The following is a 20508-nucleotide window of genomic DNA, read 5'->3' on the forward strand; positions in this document are numbered from 1 at the left end:
GTGACCAGAATGATTATTATTTTTTTGGAGGGATTATTACCGCTTGGAAAAATGATCTACTAATCAACTAACAAACGAGTTCCTACTTACTGCTAGTTAAACAGAAGTGTGTGGGGTGTAAGGAAACTTGCGGTTTTATTTCCCCACCTGAAAATCCACACTAACTCCTCCAAACGAATTCTACAAAATAACATTATCATACTTCAGAAATGGTTACATAACTGCACCATTACATAACTGCACCAATTTTCCATCTTTATACTCCATGAAGTTGTACATCATAGAAACAGAAAACATAATAGAGCACACTTGATTTAAAGCATAATAGTACATTCATATTCAATTCATAATTGAAAAGAATTTCTGATCAAAGCAGATTTTTTGTGCAAATTATTAGTGTTTTTATAAGGATTCAAGTGTATAAAAGTTCATTCAGTATAGTTTAAACCTTCCTCTGAAAGTCCAAGAAAAATCAAGGAATCTATGGTCATATTAAACCAAGAATATATGTACACACCAGACTGATTCCGTGTTCGCACTTTCAGCAAAAATGGGATAAAATCTTGGAATCCGTTTTTATGCGTCTTGTTAAGGGCTAGTTTAAAAGAAAAATAATGCATTAAACAAAACATCTTTCTGATTAAACAAATAACTGGTTATTCAGTCTTAATTCAGCACTCTAATTACCTTCAGTAAAACTACAAAGAAATGGAACATTATAGTCATAATATCTCCATTACAAAACAGTACATTGTTCAACTTGCATTTCAGTCACCAATGTAGTTAATTCTGCTAGCATTATACATCAAACTATATTGAACACTAACATTTTAGATATTGGAGTAAAAAATTAAATGTTTTTTCAACAGATTCCATGTGATATTCGTTAAGAAACAACACAATTTTCAACCTAATATAGCTGTCAATGATGTGCTAAGTTTCAAGTTCTCATTGTATTCAAAGAGGTCAACAAAACAATAACGTAAAACCATTACGTCTGACTCTGGATTCACACATCATTACATTTTGTTTAGACCAATCTGCTTCGACCAGGTGAGAACAATAACAGCAGCCAGTGATCACGAAAAAAAAGCTTTTCAACATCTGAGGAGCTACAATTATGTGACTATGCCATTTGTGTAGTTGTCACAAATACATTTTAAATTGCTTTAACAAGAAATTTGCATAGATCAGTGGATAACAACGTCCCAGATTCAATCCCCAGCCTGAGCTGTTTGTTCATACTACCAAATGTGGCTGTTGGAGGAGCTAAAATTGACCTTAATGTCCTCAGGGTAATGGGGGAAGGGGGAAGAAATTGCCAGGAATCCAAGTTCCAGATTGATTCCTGGTGACCCCTGCTGGACACGAGTGTGTATAGATGTTGGCTCAGAATACAATTGGGCTTCACTGTGATTCATTCCCACTCTCACTCACCCACCAATGATTGAATAGCCTCCTGGCACTAATTGTCACCCACCCCATGATTGAATAGGCTGTTGGCACTGGCTGCATAAGATCACATTTGAAGAACAGGCATTTATGTGTGTTACTTGTAGGTATGCTTGCCATTCACAGAAAACAGTAGATAAGGATAAAATCGAAGGGAAAAAGCTATAAAAGCACTAACATTCATTAATTTATTGTCTTAGAAGTAACTCATCAATATACAAAATGATTAGTAATTAGATTGCTGACCCAACACATGACACAACTGGTACAACAGTGTTTTTTTTGTGGTTTGTAAAATCACTTGATCTCATCTAATGAGAATCATATGACCTGTGGCACATCCCATAATTTATTGTCATGTTCGCACCATGGAAACACTCCAAAGCACTGTTGTCATGGTAATAATTTCAATTCACCACAGCAACCAAGCAGCTTCATTACTGTTTTTCACTGTCAGACAACTAAAGAGACTAAAAGAGCATTGGAGTGTCAACTAATACTTCCGGAGCAACAGTGACCTTGTGGAGAGGAAACCTGCTGACTAAATTGCTCACGGAAATTGGATTTCCCTTTCATCTCAGAAACGCTTTCTCACTACGGCATTAAAATGCTACAATATTATGATGGCCTGGAATATGTGCTGGGCTGAGCATGGCAGGCATAGGAACAAAATATAAGATGTGATGCTCTTGGCAAACAGCAGTCAAAATGCCAGGAAAATAGGGCTACAAAAAGGTGACAATTAACTTTGCAGATTCAGCAATCATATATACTTAACATATGGGGGTGAAATTTCAGGTAAGTGCAGTGACCAACAATGTGGGGTTCACAATAGAAACCCTACCTAAGGCCCACATCCTTCCTGACCACATATTGTCAAAGCCGCTACACTTTGCAGCAAGAGAAATGTCTCGCCGATTGTCTTTTCACAAAAGAGACAAAGTCTTCATAGGAAAGCATTGGGCTAATTTGTTTTGAGGTGGAAGAACCATGTATCATTTGTTTCACAATGTAAGTGAAAGGGCACTGTATTAAGGTGCAATTTATGTCACCGCCATCAATATCAGAAAACCAATGGAAAAGTTTCCCAAACCCTTCAAGTGAAGAATGATGACTCTTTAAGTCCAGAACTGAATGGTTTCCTACTGAAAACCTCTAACCAGCTTAATGTACAGAGACTGTCATTTTAAGAGGCAAGGTGTAGAGGGAGAATCCAGATTGGCAAATTATATTTTAACAAATTTGCCAACTTTTATATCAATTATTATTAGCAAAAGAGTATAATTAAGCGCAATTTTAATACCAGTGTTCAATAAGTCAAAGTAAATATTCACACTTTATTAAAAATCGTTCTTGATTTTAAACTACTTTTTCATAGGGCAACGTTGATTCACACTCTCAGTTTTTGCCAAATGTGTGGCAATTTTACTGCCAAAGAAATGGTAGCAAAAAAACCATGATTGTTAAGAGGCCCAACTGCTCCTTGTCCATCCTTTCAGCTTGTAGTCTTTCCATTAATTTCCTGCTTACATTTATGGTAACAAATTTTTTTTTTTAAATGTGCCTAACATTTTAGTACCACACCTACAGTTCTTCTTTACTAATTTGTTTCTTGAGATTTAAATAGTAAAGAAAGTGGAGTTTTAATAAGAATAATAATCCTTGCATTTGATATAGTGCTTTTCATATTGGCAGGACATCCCAAACAGCTTCACAGGATTTACTGTGAAGTGGAGTGACTGTGTATTTGTGGGTGAATGTAAGTGGTAAAGATAAGTTCAACTAAGACTGTTTGAAATGTTGAATGGTCACAGATGTCGGGTGCCTGGTGTCTAAAATTGTGGGTGATTTCCTATCTGTGCCAAAACTGGTTAATTTGTCAAATACATAATTTCTAATAATAATGTATGCAATAAAAAGGAACATTAAAAAGATTGTGATTCAAGATATAACTATTATTTTTGTCTCCGTGTCTCTCCAATTGTTCCCACATAGACATATAACATAAAGCATTGTTTAAAAAGACAAAGGGTATCAAAGCGTGGGTGTGAGCAGCTGAAGATCCTAGGTTCAATCCTCTGTCTGTGTCACTAAGGGCACCAAGTTTGGCTTTAGTGCCCCTCAGTTACAGAAAAGAAAATCCTGGTCCTGATCTGTAATAAGTGCTTCCTACTCGAGGTAAGGGTCTCTGAATGGCAGTCGAAGATAGGACTGGGCACAGCTGCCTTGTCCCCTACAGCTGAATTGCCTGCCTACAGTCACTGTCAATTCTCATTACAAAAATGTAGTGAAAAGATCACTATTTTTAGTGGCCAGTGTAAAATAGACACCACAATATTCTTCTGGCTGTTATCAGTCTGAATAACAGTTGTACAGATAAGACGGACTGAGACAGTATAGAGCTCAGATATTTAACCAATGGCTACTTCATTGTTATTCCCACAAAATAATACTTGTAGCAAATACCATTTGCAGTAAACCAATATGAGAGGAAGTCCAAAGAACTACAACATTGAGCTTTCTCTTCTCTTCAACCGTGCCTTTGGTCTCCCTCACCCATACACCATCCCTCCCCCATGCTCGGGCCTCGACATCTGACTGTTCAGCGCTTTGGGACGTCCTCCCGACGTGAAAGGCTATTTATAAATGTAATTTTGTTGTTGTTCATGAAGCTTTTTCCATTTAAGCACATGCATTTAAATCGGAATTATTTTGCAGTTTAGACACACAAATTAGGCAACAGTAATGATTTTCTTAGTATTTGTTTGTGGATAAGAATATAACCTGGTCTTTCAGTTTCTGGTGATTATCAAAATAAACTGCTTTCCCAAACTGCTTTCTTCCCTACAGCCCAGCTACTGAGTTTTGCTGTATTGTCTTAATATCACAATTTAGGAAGTGTTTTTATTGTTAAAGGAAACATAAATAAGGAATAAGACAGTAGTTTTAATAATGTCGTCTGGACCTTTTTCCTGAAAAAACAGTATGTTCTCTTTTACAAGGTTACAATACTCCTGCATATAGTAAAATGACATTAAAAAATAAATTGCATTAGTCATGTTGTAGTTGGAGCAAGTGTCAGGGATTGTGAGCACAGCTAACCTCACATGCATGTAGTTAGTATAGATTATTAAGTTATTAAGGTTTCACATGAAGATACAATACAATACAAATTACATTTGTATAGCGCCTTGCACGTCGGGAGGATGTCCCAAGGCACTGGACAGCCAGGGATTTTGTTAAACAGTGGTGATTTGGGATAGAAATTTTTGAATTTCGAAAAAAAATTGTTCAGTCTATCAAAGAATACAAATTGCAAATAAATAAATTATGCAAATAAAAAACACACCATTAAATGCATCCATTTCACTGGCAGTTTAGAAATTTTCCATGCTATCGGTACTCAGTTTATTGAGATGGTGAATGACCATGTTGATCAATTGGCATTTAATTCCATCAATCATTATAAAAGACAAAATTGCCTCCCCTTTCAAGTGCATAAAAAATCTCCCAACAATACTACTGCTAATGCTACTCACTGTCGTCATAATGTTCTCCAGGAACAAAATCATCTTCTGAATTCTCCACTGAATTCCTTTCCTTCTTCCCATTGATGTTTTTCCATTCAGCATCATTTAGTTTGCTGTCTTCAAATGAGTCTTCGGATAGCGTAATATCATCCCGCTGCTTCATCTCAATCTCAGAGAAACGCATCATAGCACGCTAGAACATAAATGAAAAGATTAACAAGATAATGACAGTCTGTTTCTAACAATTTACCAGCTGTATCAAACCTAACTTATTTTTCACACCTACACTGAATCCTCATTGAAAGAAAACTTCTAAAAACAACAAAAGATAACAGTCTTGGACAGTGTTTTTCTTAAGTTGTACTGATGCACTATTTAATAAAATGTACAGGTATAATGTCCCCCATGAAAAAGGAAGATTGTTGCATGTAAAAAAAATGCAATATATTTCTGTTGTATAGAATACTGAAACATGCTTGAGAGTTTCAACACAACACAAGGAAGGTAGTTTGCATACTAGTCCTGGGGTCCACAACCAATGTCCTATAGTCAAAACTTTAACTACAAGTCATTTAACAGTTCTTTTAAGTTAAAACAATCTGAGAAAAAATTTTAAGAACTGACCTCACAGTAAGCAGCAGGCTGATATAAAATACTGTCCTCTTGTGATAATCCTTCCATCTATTCAATTAAAATGGGCACTCAGTGGGCAACTTTTTCATTCATTTTTTACAGACACAAACCAATATTTCACAACAAGAATGAATTCATCAAAAGGCTATTCACCTATCAAAAATATGTGTAAAGGTGCAATGTTTACAGTAGACCTTACAAACAATAAATATGTATAGATAGCTAAGTACAACTGTGTGAAAAAAACACAAATACGTACGGGGTGGGGGAAATCATCTTGTTCATATCCACAGATAGTGAACTCAGACATAATGAAACTACTGTGGGGGAAACTTATCTTTCGGCACCTATTGACCATGACAAGACAACTTGTTTGATCTTTGCAAACTTCCTATCTTAAAGCTACAGTGCAAGAAAAAACAACAGCAGACAATGCCTACGATACTGTACTTAAACATGCTAGAGTTACATATAAATAAGAATAGACATGAATGAATTACACTCAGGTATGCAAAAGCCCCAAATTCATTAGAGGCCAGTAGGGTCTATTTTATATTGAAAGCTAAATATAGCAATCTTTTCTCCATGGCTTTTTAATAGAATTTCTGACTATAAAGATGTAGCAAAAAGATTGCTATTTCTAGCAGTCAGTGTAAGATAGATCCCAATAAGTGTGTAAGGAGCATAACTATAAATGAAGTCCTGTACAAATCAAATTCATTCTTTAACCATCTATTATATGGCGTATGTATATATTATGTATTGTATATCATACATATTATATATGTATATAATATATATATACACATAACTTATTCTCCCTCATTTTCTATCCTGAAATATATGCTGTTGCATCAGGATAATTTGACTAGATAGGTGAAGAGGTAATAAGTTATGAAAAACAAAAGGTATGTATTGATCTCAAAGGTGCAGCAGCAAAACAGACAGCAGGCAAAGGTGCTGTCTGCATATTTAGATACTTGGACATGCAAATTAAAGGAATAGAATTTTCAGGTACTGCGGCGTATTACAACTACTGATTGTACACTGTAAAATTATCAAGTAACCCTTTTTGATACAAGTCTAAATTGTGATAGCTTGTTTACGCGTGTTGTAATTTATGCTACCAATCCTCACAAGAAACGGTTGGATTTTCATAATGATCATCAAGTCAATTCTTAGATTGTGATGTGATGCATCAAAAAAATCTAATATGATTTATGGGATGTAGCTCAAACCTTGTTAAAACATCCTTAATTTATATAGTATCTCTTCTTTTACTTTTAACTTTTTTCAAAGTTTTTAAACTGATATCAGGTCTTATTACAAATTAAAGAAGATCTTACCAGTTCCTTTTGTAGATTTACATTGTTACATCTCATAAGTTACTGACAAACAAGTCAACCACTCACCTGTAGTGCTCGTTGTTCTCGACTAAGCTGGCTAGAGTCAGCATACAGTTCTGTTGTGACACACTTAAATCTATCTCCCACATACCCAGCTGAATTTGCAATACGCTTTGTGAGGTTAGATTTCTTCGGCTTCATATATTTAGCACTCGCCGAATCATCAGTTCTGTCTTTGGTATCACAGTAGTTCAATCGAGCCAAAAACTGCTGGGTTTCAGCACCAAACTCCATATCAGTATCTGCTTTGCCAAAAGATGTGGCAGCACCGTCAGCCATATGACTGTCCTCTGATGCATCAGCAATTGAATGAACTGTTGATCCAACTTTACTTTGGCAGTCTGAAATATTCTCTTTGTTTAATTTCTGGTTTGGTAAACACTGACCCTGTGATGAACTACAGACCTCTGCCGGTTTGTAGAGATCTTTTTTAACACCATCTACTTCAGCAGCGGCTTCCATAGACTCTGCTGTTTTCTCACCATTTTCTTTTGAGAAATAGGTTTTGTTGTGGCTTACCGGGATGATGCACTTTCTAAGTGTTTTTGCTTCAGTTTTTCCCCAATGTTCATTGTGTTCAAAGATTAAGTGTTTATCTTTGTTTTCTTTGGCAAATGCTTTGCCTTGATTTTTTGGACTGTGGCATGGTAGTTCGACCCTGGGTGAAACGGACAACTGATCTACATTTGATTTTGGAGATGTTTCTGGTGGCCTGTGTCTGGCAAGTGGCTCGTCACTGATTCTAAGCCTATCATGTGATCTGGACCGTCTCTGTGTTGTTTCACCCTTTTTCTCTTCTTGAATGGTAGTAGGTGGTGAGATGATAGGATTCATCAGATTTGGGGCATTATGAAACAGTGGATATTCATTTCTGCATGTTGATAAGCTGCTGTAAGAAAGTCCATGCTTGGGTGCCAAGTTTCCTGTGTACAAACTGCCATTAGGCAATAAAGCAGGTAATGGAAGGGTGCCAATTGGCAGTCCTTCAGGTGTAGAAAAGGTGAAATATCTGTTTGGATATGGTAAAGGTGGTGATAGAAAGGCATCATTTGGAGATAAAAATATTGAACCCGATGAAGGAGCACTTTCAGTTGCGTGAGACACAAAATCTGGGCCAGCTCCTTTGGTCCCTTTGCTGGCTTGCTTATTGGGTGCTGGAGAAGACCGTCCGGTCTGGTGGATGACAGATGTTTTATTTGTGGAGTTACTCTTAGGTGTCTTTTCCGAGGGTGCCCACTCAGGTGAAGGTGAAGCAGAGGCGGGTCGACCCAATCCAGAAACAGAACCAGGAATGTGATTCACAGCGCCATTGGAACTCCCAATCCTGGGGCACGATGAGCTTCTCTGATGAGGAATTATGCGTTCTAGTGTTTTGTTACTCACCAATACACTACTGGTTTGATGGTCTCCAGGTGAATTGGTACTAGGAATGGCCCAAGTTGGGTGCAATTTGTTGATAATGGCAGGTCTTTCAATGGGGAGATCATTATGCGATGAAGCTAAATAACCATCAGAATGTGTTTCCCTGCCAGGCAATAAAGTGCTATTTCGCCATTTGGCAGGTGCCATAACTGTTGCCATCTTTTCAGTACTCTCAGTCTTTGGTACTTGATCATTTGATGCCTCCCCATAACCTACTTTAGAGGATAGATCTAGTGGCTTCTCACTACAGTCTTTGGTAGATGTCTGTTTTTCTAGTTGTGGTGAAGACTTAGTAGCCTTTTGTTCATTTTGGGAGTTTCGTGACTGTGTTGCTGCTTGTTGGAAGGTTTCAACAGATTCTGGTGGTTTTGAAAGTTTGCTGTTTGTTGATCGTGTTGGTGGGGTGAATTCATTATTTAGACTTAAGTAACCATGAGGAAGTGCCATCGAGGGAGAAGGAGCAGATATTCTTGCTAGGTGTTTCTGAAATTCTGAGTTCTCTCCAATCTGTGGTGAAGGCAGGTGAAGCCGGGAAGTTGGCCTTGGTGATTGCAACAATGTAGTAGGATCCGCAGGAATACTAACACTTGACTTTTCAGTAGCTGTGAGCCTTGTTTTTTTGCAACTTGATATTTGATGTGTCAAAATGTGTGGATCAACTTGGAGCCTTGGGCTACCTGTCATCATCCCTGAAAGGCATTTATCTGGACAGTGAACCATAGAAGACATTATTGGTGATGTCGCAGCTGGTGTGATCCTCAGTGGAGAAGGAAGTGATGAAGGTATGTGAGGAAGGCCATAGTGTGGTGGTGGTGGTATGTACAGGAAACGGTCACTGTGATTACAAACTGGTGAATAAGAGAGATGTTGTGGTAAACCAAAAGAGTTCTGTGAAGATAGCAAGCAAGTTTTATACATGCTCATTGGGTATTTGTTTGGTGAGTCTACAAAGGGGTACATCCCTGGTGCTGGGCTCTCCATGTATGGGCTAACCCAGGGAAGTCGCAAGTAACTCGGACCAGTTCCATTCACTGGAGTTTGTTTAGAAGGGCCTTCTAACCCCAGTGATTCACCTCTAGCTCCAGTAGCCTTTTGTAGTCCAGGAGGTGATTTGTACAATGTACCATAGCCTTCATGGCACTTTGTAGAGCCATTGCCATTTTCTAGTGTTTCTGGTGCACGTGATTTATAATTCAGATCAGACAATCTATCAGTCATAAATCCCAAACTGGTCATTGCAACTGCAGCCTCTTGTTCTTTTTCATTTCTGAGTCCACGTGTGCTGGGATACATAATACTATTATGGCTTCTCAGCTCTTCTTGCATTATCCCACTTCTCTCTATGCTGGCAGCTCTAAGTCTGTCAAGTTGCCTCACTGAAGCTGCATCCACCTGGACAGAATTAGACAAAGATTAATTATATTCATTCTATGTATTCATTTGCAATGTTTCAGCTTTTAATGAATGCCTTTATTCCAGATTTGGCTCATGTTCTGATACACTATATTAATGAAATGATAAAATCCATTACAAAGTATTGTACATGATGAAAAAAGCCAACCATTCTACAACTTTCTACAGTTGAACGTCAGCAAGACCGAGGCTCTCCTGATTGACTCACGCCAGCACCTCCGCACCTCAGGCACTGGCAGCATCAGCATCAGCATCCACAGATGCACACTCCACCTCACCAAGCCAGTCAGGAACTTAGAACAGTTGAGGGTCGAACAAGATGCCTTTCTCAACTGCCCCTCCTACCTCTCTGACCTGCTAACCCCTTATCAATCTGTCTGCTCCCCCCAGTCAGCAGGATCTGGCCTGCTCCATGTCCCCCACCGGTCAGGCCTTCAGCCACTCTGCCCCCACCCTCTGGAACTCTATCCCACATTCCCTTCGCCCCTCTCCCTCACTTGCCTCCTTTAGGGCACGCCTCAAGACCCTACTCTTTGACCATGCCTTTGGCCACCCTGTCTGCCCTTCACCCTCCCTGATCCCCCATTCCACCCCGCTTGGACCCTAATCCCTGACTGTTCAGCGCCTTGGGACGTCCTCCCGACGTGAAAGGCACTTTACAAATGTAATTTTGTATTGTGTTGGAAAGCACTGATGACATTACATTTTATGAACAAAAAATAAAGACTGATAAACAAATAAATTAGACAAACTGAACAGCCACAGAACAGGCTGCACTAAGTTGCTATGACTTCAATAAGTGCTGCTTCTGTGGTCAGCTCAGTAACTGTACGTTCACTGTCTGCATTCGCTGGCTGTGTGTGTGTGTATATATATATATATATAGTCTACCAACCCCAAAGTGGAGCAATGTAACTTTTTCAATGTTTGTTTGGAAAATTCAATAGGAAATGTTCTATTCCAGTTATTAAAACTCTTCAAAATCTAAACTTTGTAGGTAAGCTATTTTAGTTATTATAGTTTGATTGCGTTGCATAGAAGGGGTAAAACTTTTAACTTCTAATTTTCTTAAGTGTTTAATGTGATTAAAGCTATATTTAATATTTAAGATACTTATTTAATGGCTTGTGCAAATAATCTTTCATTGTTTTTATCATCACTTATATTCCCCAAATAGTTATTAACATGAAAATGCTTTAGACATCTTTGCAGATAATAATACTTAATATATAAAAGTGTAATTTATAAATCAAAATTTAAACATTGAAGATGTTAGTCACATGCTGCTTTAAGGTGAAAGTGATATTGCACATCCCATGTGCATGACGGGTCTTAACTGTAAACAATAATTGATAGTTTAAATTATCCCCCATTCATAGCATTCAAATTATTACTAAAAGGTGTTTTACAGAAAAATTAACTTGCTGTCAAATTCTGGGTGAGTAAGTAACCACTTACCACACCCAAGCTGTGTGCCATGTGGTTCTCTTCCCTTAATCCAAACCGCTTCATGCTTTTCTGAGAATCACCATCACTTACGGGGAGAGTCCTGCTGTAATTTAAATTGAAAGTTAACACTTTTTTTAAACTTAATACCAAGCACATTCATTTGCATTGAATATTCTAGTGTTGGTTACTTTTAAACAACCTACTTTGGGCATCATTACAACTACTCCCAAAAGTGAATCTTAACTTGCATATGTGGTATCTTTATTCATTAGGAAAATTGCTTAGGGATTTAGGAACAATTATCTTAAGGTTTCAACAACTTTTTTATTCAATAGAGGTTTCCCCATCGGGATGTAAAGCATGTTGTTTTATCTTTTGTACGGGATAATGTTAGATTACCTACTGTAGGCCAAGACTCCCTCATTATTTGAAAATTTATCTCCCACTGCAAATAAGATATTGCCATCATTTCTTGGGAGCAGATCAACAAGGACCCTTACCCTTCAAAAACTGTAGTACACTGAGTGATCTTTCCTCCCTCCCCGTCCCCGCCTGCCCATCCACCCGGTTTTATGTTAAGGGCAGCCTTGTTCCCCTAGACTTCCCCTGCTGTAGTAGGCCATTCAATTGATTTAAATTTAACAGACAAAACCTATATTTCCAAATGACAAAATGCCTTCGCGCCTGCATGATTCTGAATCTTTGCATTCAATTGTTCAGAAATGCGGGTGAGTTGGAAAGGCACCACTGAGACCAAAAGCAATAGCAGTATTATGGTGTTTTAAGGGTTTTGAAGAACTATTTCTGCTGATAAAAGGATAGCGAAGCATAAATCTAAAATTGTAACTGGAACTATGTAATTTGGTATATTCTGAAGATTTGTTTCCTCAGAATGATTTCCCAGAGGTGGCTGTTGGAGCAGAATCGATGGGGCATTTAAAAATGAATTAGGTAAGTACATGTGGAAGGATATTAGTGCATAGGAGGAAATACCACAAGATCGGGAATGGGATACATGGGAGACAAAACAATGAAACTAATACAATGAATTGAAAGGTCTCCAGTAGATTTGTTTGGCTCTATAACATGATAAAGAAAGCAGGTCAAATATGTACCTGGTTAGAAAAACTGATGGTCAGAGTAGGAGAGAGCTTTGGATGTAAAAGTTTGATTCTTCAAAGAACATGGAATACCATACCTACAGGTAATCTAACATTCTCTGTCATTTAATCAACGTTCAAATATAAATTGGAGTATACAAAAGTTGCAGAAATCTTAGTGGTGGGATTCTAAGTACCTACATTTTTGGCTACAATGAAATACAGCAGCATCAAAGAGCCTGTTTGTCTATGCTGTGAACTGAAAACAATGATCGTTACTAACAGCAGGAACCATCTGCATGTTGGCCAAAGTAATAGCCACAGATAGACTGAACTCTAAGCATCTCTGGTGGGTCTCACCATACCAGAAAATTAACACAAGTATACACTCCAATACCTAATTAACTCAATTCTACTTAGTAAAAGGTTTGTCCTAATCCCAAACAAGGCAAATATATTACTATTTGCTTAAGCACTTAGTGCATATCAAAATTTAATTTCAGCAGACAAAACAAAAGGTTGAATTATTCACCATTCATTTTTGCAAGAAAAGTTTACATTCCATGCTTATATTAATCCACTAACAAACAGCACTTTATTTATCCCAAGGAAGTAGCTAAAATTAACACTGTGACAAGAGATAATGTGAAAATTATCTTGGAAACAATTGGTTGAATTGATCTCAATAACTGCCCTATCTCGTTGATAAACAAGGTAACTTGGCTCTGCTTTTATTTCATGCAGTTCCGTTGCACAATTTGAGGATAAGGTAATCATCTTAAGTAAAAGAAACAAACTTACAGAATTTCACAATACTTTTGCAACAGCTTGCTCAGAATCAAATTCAAGTCCCACATAAGAATGGGAAACAAAAATCACAATCTCCAAGCATTTTCATGAACTAAGGATATAATGAGATATTCCCAATCGTGGCTATGGGAAGGTGATAGATAAAAATATAAGTTAACTTGGATCCTCAGTAAAATATGAGAGAATCTCCAAAGAAGCACCATGAGAAGATGTGATAACATTGCTGGCACGAGGTGACTGTTTGGTGCACTTAATTAAACGCTCATCTTTACCTGTACAGTCAGACTGATGAAGGTTTCCTTTCTGTTGGCTATAAAGATCCTTCATGTAACATGCTTGAGATATCTATCCAACCATATAGGCTTCTCTTAGCCAGATTGGAGAATTACTTATGTTTCAGGCTGACCACTTAGCTCTGTGATCTGCTAACCCTATACCAGCCTGTCCACTCCTTCCACTCAGTGGACTCTAGACTGCTCCATGTCTCCCGCCCTGCCTGCCCCACCATCAGTCATAGGGTCTTCAGCTTTTCTGACCCCATGCTTTGGAACTCCATCACATAGTCATCTTCACCTCTCCCCCTCCCTTGTCTCCTTCAAGGCCCGTCTCGAGATTTTCCTCTTCAACCTCGCCTGCGGTTACCCTCCTATACCTACCCTGCCTGGCCTCCACTCCTCCTGATCCCAACTCAGGTGCACATTCTTGACTGTCCAGCACTTTGGGATGTCCTCCTATTATGAAAGGCACTATACAAGTGGAGTCTTGTAGCTCAGTGGTTATAGCACTCGCCTCGCAAACGAGAGACCTGGGTTTAATTCCCTGCAGGGCGAAATGTTACGCAAGTTTCCTTACTCCACATGCCTTGTTTACCTAGCAGTAAGTAGGAACCCAGTTGTTAGTCGATTGGCGGATCGGATTGGCAGATTGTAGTTTGTTGGTTTTGACTGCGGTGAGCTAGTCAACTGGTCTACTCCCTTACTCAGCATCCAAACTTGCCCCCTGTAAATGCACGGTAAAACGTTACTGTACCTGAAGGGTGCTATATCAATTGTCATTGTCCAAGGTTGGTGCGTTTAGGGACTTTAAAGTAATGGATGTAAAACAACGTTCTCCCTTCATAATAGACATTACTAACTTCAGAAGCAACAATGATTTGCACCTTGATTTGCAAAAGGTCTCTTTTCTCACCTCAAACTGTCCTAACAAAAATCACTCACCTCGACTTTGGAAGCAAGCCCACGAAATGGAGGGCAAATTGCTCCTTCAGCCTCCTCTACTCAGCCATCCAGAAATCTTTTGTCACTCTGTGAAAACATCAGACCCAACCTATCCCCATTTGGAATTCCTTTTAGTAGTGATGCCCACAGTACCTAGGAGTCACTGAGTAGTAGAAGGGGAGACAGAAGTTGTGGGTTGTTTCTATTTAGGGCCCTGCTGACTGCTCTGTCAGGAGAAGTTAAACTATCCAGTTCCAAAAAGGATAAAACTCTTCTTTGGCTGAAGAACTGGCCTGATATTGTACAGTAAAACTCACATAAATCGTATCAGTTGGGATCATAACATTTTAATACGACTTACACAAAATACGAATTGCAGGCAAACTGGAGAAATCGTATAAAGTGGATTTAGTCAATAATCTACCCAGTGCATGCATAATTTAATGCAGCCAGTAAGTCTGTATGTGCTGACGGGGCAAGACTACATTTCCCGCAATTCAATGTGTCTTGATCTGCTGCCACATGCACACTTACCGGCAATAATTGGAATCGCACTGAATCACAGGAAATGAAGTTCTTCTGAGCATGCATCAACAGATCAAGACTGCATATCCCACGATTCAATGCATCCAGCCAGTAAGTGTGCATGCATCGACCAGTCAGGACATCATTTCCGCAATTCAATGCAGCCGATAATTTCGGAAGTAATGGAGGGTAGGGGAATGGCGTTACGAGTAAGGAGGTGATTAATAACAGTGCAAAGAAATCTAAGTGGTTTTGGTAAGAAACTGAATGGGAGGTGGGTGAATGTATGTATGACTTAGGTGGTTATACGATTTATAAAGATACGATTTATGTGAGGTTTACTGTACCAGACTAGTTGATCCCTAAGATGCATCTCTTGTGAACTCTTATGGATGGATTTTTTTTAAAATGGCAATACTGAAATGGTGGAACCAAAGTTAATGGAGTTATTGCAATGTATTTGCATTGCACTATTAGATAGTACCAACTAAAATGACCACTTTTCTTAGGTATCTGAGCTCTCTACTCGCCTACTACCAAGACAAATAGGTCCAATTAGAAAGCCTGGAAATTGTACCGACAGAGAAAAAAAAATCTCTTTACTGTTTTGAAATTGCTCAATGAGTTTATTCCTTATGTGGCTGAGCCGTATAGACCAAAAAGATCCCAAATGTGATCTTTCACCTGTGCTGAATGCACAGAAGTCATGGCAAAAGGGGATTACAATTGGACTTAGCACTCAGAGAGTAAGGACAGGCTAAATCAGCCAGATTCACATTATCCAGAAACATGATCTTAACTTATGGCCACGTCCTCAAACTTTAAGATGGTGCAGAAATTTAGCTCAATTTTTAAATCTAAATTCAGCCTTCCTGTAGTTTTATGAACTGCAAGTTCTCATTCAAGTTCTTTACATACATTTCTCATGAATTTCTGTATAAGAATGGCAGCATGTTGAGTCAGGGGAGACTTGACTGTCAAACTATCAGAAATGTGAGTTCATTGCAAACTCTATTTGAGAGGCCAAATCTTCAGCAACAAGGAGAGACTTGGCAAAGAAAATCACTATGTGTTAAACACTTTTCAAAGTAAAGACTGAATCAGTTTTAAAAGAGTAAATCATTTGTTAAATACAATCTTATTGGCTTTGTAATCCATTGTACTACAACTGTTGTTTTGTATTTTTTTTCTTTAAAGTTAATATTTTCTCAAGTCTGTAAAGGTTTTTTCTGTGTAGTAACATCTGCTGTTCAGAGAGGTTAGCAGTCTAATAAGCGAATAACTAAAGTCCAGTCCTCGCAATACAAATATGGGATAATTGTTAATCTCCTGGGCATGCATCTTTAAAGGCAGAGGAACAAGGTGCATATTCTGGGCCACTGGAGATAACAATTAGCCTGCGGGAATTGCAACACATTGTTTCCAACTCAATAAACAAGGTATAAGTGAGTTATGTACTGAGTCAACACTCTTCCCAAATACTCCTGCTGAGACTTAAGGGAATTCTTACAATACAAACCCTTCCTCCTATGTTCTCCTTCTTCCTACTCCTATCTTTTTTTCGCTCAGAGGTAAATGGGAAATCTGTTGACTCTTCTGCAATATCATGACTGGCAACTCACTTGATGTTCCAATACCACAAATGATGCTGAAGTAATTGTGAATCAGTGGCTTATACAAACCTGTGAGACGGTCCTCTCTGGGCCAGTACACTGGCCAGCAGGAGAGAAGCGGCAGCTACTTGAGCAATACTGTCTAGGTTATGGAATAAATTTTCAAATGACTGAGAACATTGCATTTAAACTCCTCAGAAAGGTTCCACATTTTTGGTGAGAATGTTGGTGTTAATGTGTAAATATGTAGCATTCGTCATCTTCAGTTGGGACTTGGTGTTCAAAATTGACCCAAATTGCTAACTGGGTGGTCTGGAACAGACCTTTATATACTCCAAAGAAGTCAAGACCAACCTGCATCCTCAGTGAAAATGTCTTAAGGGTGTCTTGCTGATATATTGCCTGATCCATTGTACATTTTTGGATCATTCTCCTACATTACCAAATGATTTAGATAGGTTTAAATTACTGAAATCAATTTCAAATACAGGCTAATATTTGATGATTTTAGCTTATTAAAAAAAGGACTATTTGTCAAGAATGCTCAAATAGGAGGAATTTTATGAACTGATTTATGTAGGTTATAACAAGAGGCTAATCTGCATCGTAAGGCAATATGTAATAGGATGAAGCTTAGTTGGAACTCACTTCATTTCATGCAAGAACACTAATTCCAAACTATGTGTGTAGGAGTTGAAGCAATAGTCGTTGCCAAGGGAAATCTGTGCTTGTAACATGAATCCTATTCCCTCCCCTCTCCCCTGCAATAGCAATGATTTGGTATAAACGAATCCCCGCTTTAATTAAAAAGTTACCGTACTTAGCGGGCTCATGTAAATATGACTTGTCTTACCTATCTTCATTAATTCCACACATACGGACCCGATCTGTACTTATCCAGCTAGGGAGATTGCCATACAGGGGCGTTGCAGAAAGCATGACGTCTTTTTGATTGAAACTTCCCTTCTCCACAAATTTACTCTTTAAAAGCAAACAAAAAATTGAATTACACATTTATGATATAAAATGACTCTAACAATACAGCTTTATTATAATGAACAATTAATCTTAGTCTTACAATATAATACCGTATACATTTGTATAGCACCTTTCACATCAGAATGACATTTCAGGGCTTTACACTGGGCCTGGGGGAGGTTTAAGCAGATGCCCAAAAGCACGGTGAAAGAGGCAAGTCTTGAGGTAGGTGTATTGGGTGGGGTACACGAAGCAGGACAGTCTGAGCAAAGGGATGGTTCCAGGTCATAGTTGTAGGGTAGGATGTAGTCGTGGAAAGACTTACATGATTTTTTGAATTTATATAGATCATTTTAAAGAAAATATTGTAAGCCACTATACTCTGAATTAATGTTTAGACAAACATTACCTTAATTTGATAAGTTAATGACATTTTATATTTGCATTGTACAGTATTCCATTGATATAATTTGATATTGCAAAGAATTAACAACATTCTAGTAAAACATTATTGATCAGCCATGTTTGAAAGGATGTCTTAGCAAGTAACTTGTCAACAGTCATTCAATTTAAAAATTAGTTTGGAATGGAATACACCGTTAGTCCTTGGATCTGTTGGGTCAAACAAACAGTAAATAATGCATGTTACTACACAAACAGATAAAATCCTCAAAATTGAGTTGTGCCTCTCCATCTATAATGCATTTATAATATGAACTGAGTGTTTTAACTTGTATCCTGTAAAATCACCAGTGGTAGTTCTCTGACTTATTAAAATCAGCACTGTAGTTCATGTAATGTCTGTACCAAATAGCACCATGTGATAACTAGTTGTCTTGCATGGATACGGCACAATTCATTCAAGCACGTGAGGTAACAATTGGACTAGAACTACCACCAAACATATTACCAGCAGCAAAACCCAAAAATTCAAAGCAACTCATGCTCAGCACCTACAGTAACCATAGCAACTTCTGCCTAATAATTGGCATACTATATAGTACTCTGTGGGGTGCAAGAAAAAGCATTGCTGCAATGGATTTAAACTACCTCTAAAAGGGTCCCTTATAATTTTTGAAACAAAATAATTACCTGGACCACATCCAGTACATGACATTTTTATTATAAGGTGTTGTGCAGAGGCATTTCAAAAGGACGATGCTCACCTCCTTCAGTCTCGTTTTTGCCCGCACCCTTTGGAACTCCATCTCTCAGTATCTTTGCCTTGCTCCCTCCCTTCCCTCCTTCAAAGTACGTCTCAAGACCTTACTGTTTGACCGCGCCTTCGGTCACCCACCTACCCCTATCCTCCCTGCACTCCACCCCTGCTCGGGTCCAAATCTCTGAATGTCCAGCACTTCGGGATGTCCTCCGCATGAAAAGGGCACTATACAAATGCAATTTGTTGTTGTTGGTTTGGTCAAAATACCTGTCTATGTGGCAGATTCAATTTGATGGAACTGATCGCAACAATCAAAATTGCACGAGTAGAAACTGTACATTTGGAAATTATATTCTCAGGTTTGGCCACAGATTTTTCCTAATTTTTGTGCAGTTTTGACCCAAACCAGGGCAATGCACGTCAGACAAAAATGGCAAGCAGCATCAATGGAGTCAGCACCTCGGGCTGCACTGTCACCAGGGCTGCAGGAGAAAACACCCCTTTCAGACATTGTTATTGTTGCAGTGTTGCTACCAACTGCAACCCTGACTCCTGCTGCAATACTGGGCGATAAAGGTACAAGTAAATAGAATACTGTGTAGAAAGTAGTTCATCACACATGATTTATCTCATCTCCTTTATTCATAGAATGAGCTCAATCCAATCATCACCGGGGGCACGAAATTCCTCACAAACTTAAAATTTAAGATCGTGGAGAATTTTGGAACATTCTTAATTTGGAAGCTAATCTTCCACAGTGCTTTCCAGTAGGGATCTCTGGTTAACAATCTATAGTAGGGATCCTCGTTCAATTTTCTCTTCATAACTTAGGGCACTGCTCAGTAAGATCAGTTCACTCATCACAGACTGGGATTTGAACTCTTTGTGGTCTGTATAGATAGTCTAGTGCTACAAAGGGCAGTGCATGAAGTGATACTTGGGCCTTAAAAAAACATTTTCAAAAAATTAGGTTAATATTAACCATCCTCTTTGTGTTTGTTCCATTTCTGTCATTTTCGTGAGGAAAAACAATTTCACAGTAAAGAAAGTTTTAGCATTAATATCCTTTATTTAAAAAAGTTATGAAATAATCAGTCTTTATCTTTTTCCGGGGAAACGGGGTGTTTCAAAGCATTGAATTCTTGGAATCTGGCTGTGGGGGGTGGGGGGTGTGGGGGGGTAAAGTTACTGACCCTGTAGGTGTGAATTAAGTACGGGAGTTACAGTCACCACAGTGTCCTCCAATGATCCTGTCATTTCAACTGTGCATGTTAATTAAGCTCCCTAATGCTGTCAGCCTCAGTAACTTCTCCCAGCTAGTTCCCCTAATGATCTCATCAGCACTCACTGTTTCACCAAAAAAAATTCTAAAATTAAAATCAACAGATAGACAGAAACAAACAGAATGATGTTTAAACAGAATTTCCGCTTTAAAATTCTCACTTTGAACGAATAGAACTGGCCAAAATAAATGGTTAAAAAACAGGGAGTCTTTGCAATAAATTTGTGGAGAAATTACCCAGTATTAAAACAGATTTAAGTGCTTTCACAATTATATCTTCTGAAACAAACTTTTAGTGGTCATGTGCATAATGAAATCACAAAATTTACAAATACGTTTAATTCCACGTACGCAAACCTGACAGGCAAAAAAATGCATTATCATGGCCAGCATAGTATTTATCTACAACAACAACAAGATTACATTTGTATAGTTGTATAGCATTTATCTAGGAACAAGAATGCCTGCGAATTGGCACACAAATGACACCTTACAGCAGAAATCACTGCATTCATT

General features: G+C 38.3%; 1 protein-coding gene across 1 annotated transcript in view; it reads right to left on the reverse strand.

Annotated features, from left to right (window-relative positions):
• The window catches only part of LOC103183793 (BCL-6 corepressor), a 131486-nt gene that overhangs the window by 48348 nt on the left and 62630 nt on the right, over positions 1 to 20508 (reverse strand). Inside the window, exons 2-7 of the mRNA XM_007901480.2 lie at positions 17424 to 17551; positions 11315 to 11408; positions 7028 to 9835; positions 5607 to 5663; positions 4992 to 5175; positions 518 to 595 (exon numbers count right to left, since the gene is read on the reverse strand). Coding sequence (XP_007899671.1) covers positions 518 to 595; positions 4992 to 5175; positions 5607 to 5663; positions 7028 to 9835; positions 11315 to 11408; positions 17424 to 17551 — 3349 coding nt within the window. The remainder of the gene's footprint in view (positions 1 to 517; positions 596 to 4991; positions 5176 to 5606; positions 5664 to 7027; positions 9836 to 11314; positions 11409 to 17423; positions 17552 to 20508) is intronic.

The sequence above is a fragment of the Callorhinchus milii genome, unplaced genomic scaffold (assembly GCF_018977255.1).
Source record: "Callorhinchus milii isolate IMCB2004 unplaced genomic scaffold, IMCB_Cmil_1.0 Scaffold4, whole genome shotgun sequence".
Lineage (NCBI taxonomy): Eukaryota > Metazoa > Chordata > Chondrichthyes > Chimaeriformes > Callorhinchidae > Callorhinchus > Callorhinchus milii.